We start from the raw sequence: 9,967 nt of genomic DNA, 5'->3' as shown, positions 1-9,967 counted from the left end.
ATTTGTTCTTTTATTTATTTTTTTGATCCTTTGTAATAAGTAAAGATTTCTTCACAATGCAAACTTAAACTATTATAGCAGTATGCTAAAAAGAAGCTACTGAATGAGCAATGCTCATAATACGGGCTTCTTATTTATTTCAAAATTATTTACTCCCAATAACTATAGAATTGTTTTGTTGTTTTGTGAAATTAGCATTCTAACCACTTCCTGCTTGTCAGGTCTATATTGCGATGCACTTTGTACACATGTGAGGACATGTTTGTTAAATTCTTCTTAATGGGGGGAGGTCTCTTTCCAGTGTTTGGATTATGAAAGGAGAAATAATTGTATTCTTCTAAAATGCCTTTAATATAGAGTACAAAGAAATATGTACAATACATCAGTGATGTCAATGGCACCCAAACTGCAGAACACTGTTTTGGTGCCAATATTAGTAAATCACGACTACTATCTTCTCTATAAAACCTTATTTTATGAAGCACAGACTAAATATTCAGTAAATGTCTTTTACACTGTATGAACATCAGGGGAGCAGTTCAAATATACAAACTAAGCAAAATGACAGGTCTAACGCTGACATCAAAGTGCTGAAGTTGCCATTTTTTAAATTAACATAACAATGTAACAACAATCAACAAAGACTTTGTCACAGTCCTATTTTACAGCATAGGCCTACCCTAACATTGGGAACATCGATTAGCACGACAGCCAAACTGACTACAAGGGCATGTCTGCGTTAAAAAACAAAAAAGTTGTTTATCCCGATACAATACACCCTTCCACTTTAAGCTGGGATTCCAACTTTCCAGTGAAGTCCCTAAATGAATTTCCAACCTGTCCATTTAGCAAGAGGAGAGCGGGACACCATAGCAAAGATGTGACAACTTATGAGGACATGGAAAAGCTCTGGCAAAAAGTCAACAAGTGCCTCATTGAGGTGCTCTAAGCTCTACAGTTGTGTCATAAGCAAATTACTTCAAACATGTTTGTGCATTTGTGTGGGATCAATAAGGTGCTCACAAACATTGGTACCGTCACCACTCACTCTCGCCACCAATGTCCTCCTCATATTATGCAAGCTCCAAGAGAAGTAACCTTAATGTGATATTCGGGTAAATATATGCTGGACGTCTGCTTTGCCTTACTGAGAAAACCTAACCGTTCGCTTCTTAGAAAACAAATTTTCAATCGCTCCAAGTGACCCATGTGGAGGATGTTTTGATGGATATTCCGCTGGTGGATTTGTTTTCCAGCCACTCTTCGGACACTTTGGTGTTTGTACGCCAAATTGGAACAGTCCTGCTGCTACACTTGTACACATGGGTAAAGGGAATCAAAAACAAGATTTCACCCAAAAAAAAAATCACAAGACTGAAAGATTTGGATATTTTCTAAACAAGTGCCATCTCACAAGGATGATTTGTGCTGATTACTATATCTCATTTGCAAAATGACTGCTTGATTTTTTTTTCCTACCCAAAATGCCAGAAAGCATAAATACTTCATAGAGCGAATGACTCTGCTACATTAACGTCTTGTAAGCATTTTATAGGCGAAGTCAACCCATTGTCTTTACAATAATATGCCGTATGTGCCCCCACTGGTGTAAACATGGATATTTGATTAATATTGCGTTGGTGGGATTTGAGATATGTTTCAAAATTCACCCGTTTTCCTCCGCCTCTGGGGGTGGCCATTTTGCCTCTTAACTTGACTGAAAATGACATCACAGTTGCCAGTTCTCAGGTACCACCTTATCATATAGAGCGGTGATTGGTTGCGACCTGAGCATCTGTGATGTCATTAGAAGTTAACACCAAGTGGCAAACTGTCCGCCCACTGAGATGGATAAAATAGGTAATTAATTTTATATTCCACAAGCAAAACATTCATCAGAACATTGTGTTTCAGTTAGTTGGGCTGCACAGAACATATTACAAAGAAATTTAGGGGGGTTGACTCAGCCTTCAAAAAATATTATGTTAAGGATAAGAATGTATACCTTTGTACACTGGTATGAATAAAGTGTATATTTTCAGCTTTAATTTAAGAGGTAAGGGAAAAAGCAGAACAGCAATAGTCACAAATACTCTGGAGAAGATAATCAAAATCTAAAATCAATAAATATCGTCCTGAAATGAAAATACTACTTTACGAGTAATGTTGAGCCATTGACAATTGAATTATTCCGACCATAATTCTTGAATGATAAACATTCATTTGAGAAACCCCTTAAATTAAATCTAAAAGTTTACACTTAGATCACAATAATTTCAAATTAATTTCAGTGGTATGTAAAAAAAAAAAAAAAAATCCTGCCAAAATACTACTGGACCTAATTGTACTCGGAAGTGTTGCCACTGATATTTTAGAGGTCAGTTCTAATTCTCTTCCCTCCCAACTATTATCAGTGCAGTCTTTCAAGACAAGAAAGCGATGAACATCACATAGTGCTTTAATTCAGTCGCATGCTGATTTCCTCTTTGAAACGCTCGGAAGAAAAATAATATTTAAATATGTATCACTACTTAGGGGTAACGGCGGCTTAGAAATCACAGAGCGAGACATTTAGCAAGAGTCGGGTCTGTTTCAAGTCCTTTTTGATTCAAGTTCTCGTTGATGGTGTGCTCACTAGCTGGTGTCAAGGTGCCGTGAGTAAGGCACTCAACTCCGAGCTCCTCCGGCAAACAGTTCCATGAGGGCGTTGCTCTCTACGGGTGTGCAAGGAGACGGTTGTAAAAAGAGCGTGTTGACTCGCTGCAATAAAGAATTTCTGAAAAATTAAATAAATAAATAAATATGTTTGACTTGGGAGGATCCTTCTGAGTTTTTTTTTTCTGTAACAGATTTGTAGTGTCACCTTTGCAAATCACACTCCACCCCAAAATGTAGGTCCACAGGTGAGTGTGAAATGCAAAGGCCAAAATGCTACAGTAGTACCATTTCCACTTTCTCTACGTCAGCCGCTGCCTGCAGGGACACCAGACAGAGGGAACCAGACGTGCTTGAACGTCATTTGTGTCGTTGTCTGGCCTCATTCTCTCTGCTCTAAAGTAAACCCATATTTCAACTAAAGACAAACCGCATCACGCCTGCCTTAAAAAATAATACTGACGATGTAATAAATAGAGATCACGGTTGTGATCATTTTCAATGTGCAACAGTACTGAGGTCGAGGGAGGGTCTTCTATTGCTCAAGGAAACTTGATCACCGGGGTTGATAAATTCTCGGAAGGATTTTGATTTCATAAAAACGATAATCTGGCAACCCAATTACATGTTACATGACGCTGGTTTTGGCTTTGAGGGAGGTCATTTTTAGGGCAGTGGTCTTTGTGGTCCACTTCCCTCCTCAGCTCATCTGTCCCACAGCAGTGCCTCCAGCACCCCTCCCGTTCAAGCCACTGTGAGCCTGGTTGATTGACGGCGAGGACTGCGTCTTCCGGAGGTGGTAATCGCGGCCGCCCAGAACACCCTCCATCATCAGGCCACCCAACACGCTGGCCTCAATCTTCTCCAGATCATCTGTCTCAGTACGGATTTTGGCCCCAAGGAGGCTGATGTACGTCTCGTAGCGAGTCTTCTGCTCAGAATGTGAGAAGAATGGAGATAGGTGGTTGATACAGGGATGGACATCAACAATGCAAAGAATATGGAGGAAAAAGCAGAATGGCTTATTCTAAAACTGTTCTCACCACACTCCAATGAGAAATAAATACTGACTTCCTCCTCGAAAACTACACTATTGCTTTTGTTGTCAGGGCAAAGCCATGACTAATATGAAAACGTTGCTTTGGTGCCATCTTGTGACATTGGGTGCCAAGGACATAAGGGCTAGCTTTGGTTGAAGGATAAGTTTATCAGGGGGAAAAAAAAAAAAAAAATCACAATATATTTGTCTATGTCACCCACCTCTTTTTAGAGGTATTGTTATATTCTCTCTCCATATCTGTTGCTAAATCCTTTGTGTTTGAGTCTATCCATTATCACAGCACCTTTATAGCAGACATTCCTTAAGGAAAGGCAATTTGTCTCTCTCTTTTTTTTAATCCAACCATCCATCACGCATTTTCCGAACAACTTATTTGTAAAGTGAGTTGAGTTTTCTGCCACAATCGAGCACTCATACATCAAATGCTTGCTCACAAGCCAAAGCATAATAATTGACCAAGCAACCGTTTGTATTTCAAAAACTCTTAAGTCATTCGTAAATCAAGGTAGCAATACTAAAGAAATGGGTTCTATTATTTGTTATGAAATCAAATGATATCCTGTATAGTTGTAATGGGGTCAATCAAAAGCAAGTGTTACTAAAAAAAATTATACAGCTTTTCTATTGGATCACATTAGAAAGAAAAAAAGTGTACCTAATGTTGTGGTCAGTGAGTGAAAATCACAGACCTCATTGACGTCTGTCAAATAATCAACAGCATAACACATTAGAAATGACTGAGTATACCTCATACGTGAGGTAGTGCTCTTTGAGCCGGTACTCTTCCCACTCGCGGCTTTTGGGGTCAGATGAGGGCGGGTTTTTTCGGTGCTCTTCCAGCTCCAGGCTCATCTGCTTTAGCTTGCTCTCATGACTCAGCAGCTGCTCCTCCTGCACCAATGACATGCCAAGCAAACAACACAAGACCCACAAAACAGCCAATTAGATGGCTTTGCGCACAAATAGAATATGTAAATGTATGGTGTACAATAAAGGGCATGTGTGGAATTTTTTAATTAGAGATGTGCTATAATGTGCTTACATTGTACTGGGAATCTAAAATAAAGTTGATATGACTCGTGTGTGTGTGTGTGTGTGTATGTATGAGAGAGAAACGCTCTGTATACGCTGTATCCACGTGCAATACTGTATAATGCATGCACCTGATTGAGTCTTGTTGATGAGGATGGAAGGATGGGTCGGCAAAATTTTTTCATGGAGCCAATGGCAGCAGGGAAGGCTGGAGCAGAGAAAATCGCTGCCACCAGGTTAATCCGAAAGATCCACGACATCATCTCTTCCTCGCCCCTAAAGAGAAAAAGTATCATAAATAGCTGACTAGGGCTTAGGGAGAGGCAAATTAGTGTCCTCAGTTTACACACGGGGCCTGAAGCAGAAAAACTCTCCAGTCGGATGTTTTGAGCTTCAGTACGTTGGCTTTTTTGCTGTAATCGGTGGCGCGAGTAGCTAAAGCGTGGTGGATCCGCACCGCATTCTTCAGGTCCACCTCTGAAATGTCAGCATCTGGCTTATATTCATCCTGAAAGAGATAAATTGTAGTCCATGTTGCACGTTTTGAGGTCATACTAAAGAAGTAAGCATTTCAAAAACAACTGTGATGTTGAAAGTAAGGCTAACACTCAGTTCTTTTAATTTAATGCATACATGAAAAGTATCAATCTACTGAGTCGTTGCCAGCCAGTCGCAGGGATATGACCAATCAACAGTCACAGTTATACCTATGGGCAATGGAGAGATGACCTAACATGGATGTTTTTGGTAAGGTGACCCATGCATAACCAAAGGAAGGCCGAAGCTGAAATTCAAACTCAGATCATTAGAACTACGAGGCAGATGTCCAAAGCTTCACTTGGAGTCCATATTTCCACTAATTTCTTCTATGTTGCAATAAAGCCTTATCACCAGAAGAGGGAGACAAACACACACTACAGTTGCCAGGCCAAAATGTCCTTCTGCCTCCTTCTCTCAAGCACGCAAACCCACAGTGCAGTCGAACGCTGTACAGTCTTCCACATCAGTGACGCCATGTAGCGAGTGTGTGTGTGTTTCTATGGCAACAAAGAAAATGGACGGGATGCAGTACCTTTTGGAGATACAATATCATTCCCTTCAGAACCGCATAGAACTTCTTCCAACCACGGCGACCCCGAGGGGCTGAATTGCAGAAATGGGAGCGAAATTAGTCATGGATTGTCTCAACGATTCACAATACAAGAGTATATTTTTACAAAATAAAGATAGGAGATTGAAAAAATGACTGTAAAGTCTGATGGGTCTGTCAGTTCACATTTGTGTACTCACTCCGCTTGCCATCCATGTCAGCATGGCTTTTGCGAGTCAGCACTCCGTGTTTGTAGGTTACAGCATTGACGAGGATGGGAATGGCGATGAAAGGGTTATTGCTGTCCGTTACCCTGGCAACACGTTTACTGCCGCCCTCACACTGCTCCTCCACCAGCTCTGACAGACTCTTCCTTAGCTCTTCTTCTTCACTGCACACGGCAAATAAAAAGATGAACAGGAGATGCACATTGTGAAGTGATGTATTTTCTTTTTCGAGCAAAACTAAGAGCTTACTCACACAGCCCACTCAAGCTTCTCGTTCTTGATTGAGTTATATAAGACCTGTGCAGGGAAGGCAGAACAAGGGTGTGACTAAATCGTCCTGCAAGCATAAGACATGTTTTAAGGAGAAGGTGAGTGCTGTACCTTCAGTAAGTCTTTGGGAAAGTCATTGCCATTGTTGAGGCCATCAAGATTACTGATAAACTGCTGGCAAGACATCTTCTTTCCAATATTCTGAGAAAAGAACAATCCATAACTGTGACGGTTAATTTTGTAATTTTATGTAAATGACGAAGAAGGTGACAAATCTACTAATGGCTTTGAAAGGGGCCGCGCTGAATGCAGTTTTACCTTTGTCCACTTGGTGGCATTGTTTCTCTCCCCATTGCTCATACTTGGGTTTTTTTCATGCCATATTGATTACCAATACTTGTTTTTTCCGCACAATGTTTAGGTGAAGTGCAAGACATTGAGGATTATTTTTACCCGAATATAATGGAAGAATCTATCTCTTGTGCTTTTGTTCTGTGAGTATGTAGCACAACTTCCCATAACTAATGTAATGCTGTTTTTCAGAATGCAACCTAGAAGAGACTATAGAGAGACTAAGAGACTCTTAGAGACTAAGAGACAGCGCTTCTGATGGTACCTCAGAGTCACTTACTACATTTGGCTTGGTCACTTCAAGAACTTATTAATCAATTATTGATTTCACACAATCACCACTATTTGTAAGGGGCAAAGAATCGATTAACAGATTAATACGCCAATGACTAGTGTAGCGATAACGTTTGCCATATTTTGTGATATTTTGTCCTTTTTACATATGCAGTATCCATTCGAGAACCGTGGATATTTTATATTGTAGTCATTTTGGCTACATTTGCTGATTGGGAACCTCAAGTAGCATCAGCACCAAATTTGGGACACTGGTTGAGAAACCAAATGAAGCACGTTACAAGGACCAATTCGAGTGTGGGCACCAGAGGGATACTTACCACCTGCAGGGACAGAGAGAGGCCAGGAAACCGGATGTGGTGAGCAGGGGGGTGGCGGGGTTTGAAAGGGAAGAAAAGGAACCAAAAAGAGAGAAAGGATGTTAGTTAAAGGAAGGCTATTCACTACGCGAGTGTTTAGCAGGGGCAGGGTTGATGTGAGCAGTTGAGGGAACATGGACATTTGATGACTACTGATTGTGCTATGTAGTTCACATCACCATGCTCCAGTTAAAAATGAACACTTGAGACTATCTAAGGACAGGAGAGACAGAAACAGATCAAAAAGTAGGCTGGGAGGCAAAATGTGAGGAGAGTCAAAGGGGTGGGGGAGGAAGCGGACTTTAGAAGGAAAGAAAAATGGAGAGGAAAAATAAGATAGGCCATTGATGGCAAACTTCTGTTTTGTTAACATTTTTCAAATACACGGGGTGATTAGATAAGACGGAATCCATTACAACGTAAATACATACATGTCCATGGAGATCTGTGTTAAGCAGCATGAGAGCGCAGGTTAATGTGTGGGCTCCATCTGCAGAGGGATGACACACACGGCTGAGGTCAACTTCATGTCACACACAAATGCATTGCAATGCCGCGCATTCCCTAACAGTCAAGACTTAATGTTAAAGCACTGCATTAAACTGTACATTCACCAGCCACAACAGTAGGCACATCTGAATTGTATGTATAGTATCCATGTATATTATTGCAGTCAAGTTCCACTGCATACTGAACAGTGCTAATTTATATATTAGTACCTCATGAGAGGGACAACAATGAGGTAGCAACAGATCATACTGCGATGCAGCAACGTGTTGTTAAATTAAATGAGCTGATTTTCCTTCAATTAATATTGAAATCACACATGAAATGTTCATTTTTGAACTTCTGTTAAATAGTGTTTGTCATACAGCTCTTGGACTGCGCTTTCAGGGATCCTTAGATCCGATGGCGTTCTTTTGCTGCAACGCCGACGTGACCCAAAAACTGCACTTAAGTAACTATAGTCACTAAAACATGTATAAACAATCAAAAGAAGAAAGAACATTTAGTCATTGATTGTGCCTTCTTGTGCCACGTGAAAATTTATTTATATGCCAGGCTGTTCATAGCCTTAAAATGTCGTATGTCGGGACTGTATTAAATCAGCGACCCTCTAAAATTAGATTTGCATCCTAATATTGTACCCAGCGTATGTATACAGTTACTCTGTATATATACACACAGTACCTAACAAAGTTATTCTAAGAGACTATGGTATGGAATATATTTTTCTGCTTAAATTCCGCAAGTTGTAAAAAGCAACATAATTGCTCTGACCTTCAGAAGTGAGTGTTTGCAAATTGCAGTGGCAGAAACGTTTGGAGAAATGCACAAGGATTCTCTCTCTTTCCTGCGTCTCCCCCATCAACGGAAAGGCTTTTAAAAAGTTCCTGTCACACATAAAAGGGTAACTGGAGATCAGAAGTCTGAGGTCACAGATACAGACAAGCATGTGTTTGGAAACAGGACAAAGAGGTCACGCATGATACTGTCAAAAATTTGAAATTGCATTTTCCGTCAAGATTGCATGTGACTACTGAGCCAAAATGCCAACAACAGTAGTAGAAAATAGTAGACTACATTACTATACATTCCAGCACATCATTCCAGCACATCAGCACAAATTATCTTAAAACATATGTATCTTTCGTATTCTGATGAACAGCTGTCACGGAACGGATGGAGCAGGGCAATCAAGTGCCGCTTGGACCAGGGCTTATTGACGAAAACAAATTAACAGACTCGGTAAACCGACATCACTTACAAAGACGCGAAACAAAAAGACCTGACGACATTAACAATGATCCGAAGGGGAGTGAGGGGCAGACAGGAATTAAATCCACGACAGGTAACAAGAGGCAGGTGACTGTGATTAGTACATTGATAGTGAGTTGACACAGGAAGGGAGGGGCGAGTACACAGACGTGGACAGAAACCATGACAACCTACATACAATAAAACAACCGGGACTGAGTCGGGACAACAGCTGGTACAGTGGCTAGAAGCTGCCTACTGAAAAAAAATGCATACAAAATTACTCGGGCATTCATGTTAAACGTATTTCATTAGCTCAAAATGAATGTCAATCCCATCCATTCATCCATTTTCGATATAAACTATCTGCAACAGCATTGTGGGTAAGATGGAGCCTTTCCCTTCTTTGGGCCCCGTACCAATTGACTGTAAACCAAATATATGTATTTTTTGAGCCATTTCAAATAAAAGCATCCATTTTATAGTTAAAAAAAATATTCAGACAAGCTTCATGGTGCAGGTCTGACGACAGCATGTTGGAACACCAACAGGTCAGCTCCAAGAAAGTGATGCACTTGCTAGCTGTCAGCTCTATCGGCAAACTTGAGTGAACAAGAAAGCTTAACAAAGCACCACGCTAATGCCTTGTGAACAGTGAATGTCAAATCCACACGCTTGTGGACAAGCTCTTTCTTACTCTGGCACACATGCCGTGTATAGCTGCTGTGTGGATTACCTTAAGGCCCGATCCAGTGACAAGCCAGAGAAGTCAAAGAAACTCAGGTATTCCGACGCCACCAACTGACTAAAGTCATTACTGCAGGAAAGCAGAAGGCAACAATGAATCAATGGGAAATATATCGAAATATCA

At 40.6% G+C, this 9,967-nt stretch overlaps 1 protein-coding gene across 1 annotated transcript in view; it reads right to left on the bottom strand.

Annotated features, from left to right (window-relative positions):
- Positions 1-327: 327 nt before the first annotated feature.
- Positions 328-9,967, bottom strand: part of psd2 (pleckstrin and Sec7 domain containing 2) — a 30,663-nt gene continuing 21,023 nt past the window's right edge. Inside the window, exons 5-15 of the mRNA XM_088372308.1 lie at positions 9,833-9,913; positions 8,620-8,732; positions 7,770-7,828; positions 6,446-6,535; positions 6,318-6,361; positions 6,038-6,228; positions 5,820-5,890; positions 5,098-5,255; positions 4,879-5,023; positions 4,463-4,606; positions 328-3,586 (exon numbers count right to left, since the gene is read on the bottom strand). Coding sequence (XP_088228434.1) covers positions 3,356-3,586; positions 4,463-4,606; positions 4,879-5,023; positions 5,098-5,255; positions 5,820-5,890; positions 6,038-6,228; positions 6,318-6,361; positions 6,446-6,535; positions 7,770-7,828; positions 8,620-8,732; positions 9,833-9,913 — 1,327 coding nt within the window. The 3' untranslated portion in view covers positions 328-3,355. The remainder of the gene's footprint in view (positions 3,587-4,462; positions 4,607-4,878; positions 5,024-5,097; positions 5,256-5,819; positions 5,891-6,037; positions 6,229-6,317; positions 6,362-6,445; positions 6,536-7,769; positions 7,829-8,619; positions 8,733-9,832; positions 9,914-9,967) is intronic.

Source organism: Syngnathus floridae, chromosome 1, assembly GCF_059516105.1.
Source record: "Syngnathus floridae isolate MCC-2025c chromosome 1, RoL_Sflo_1.0, whole genome shotgun sequence".
Classification (NCBI taxonomy): Eukaryota; Metazoa; Chordata; class Actinopteri; order Syngnathiformes; family Syngnathidae; genus Syngnathus; species Syngnathus floridae.
The sequence above is the reverse complement of the archived record's forward strand: the minus strand, read 5'-3'. Positions and strand labels throughout refer to the sequence as shown.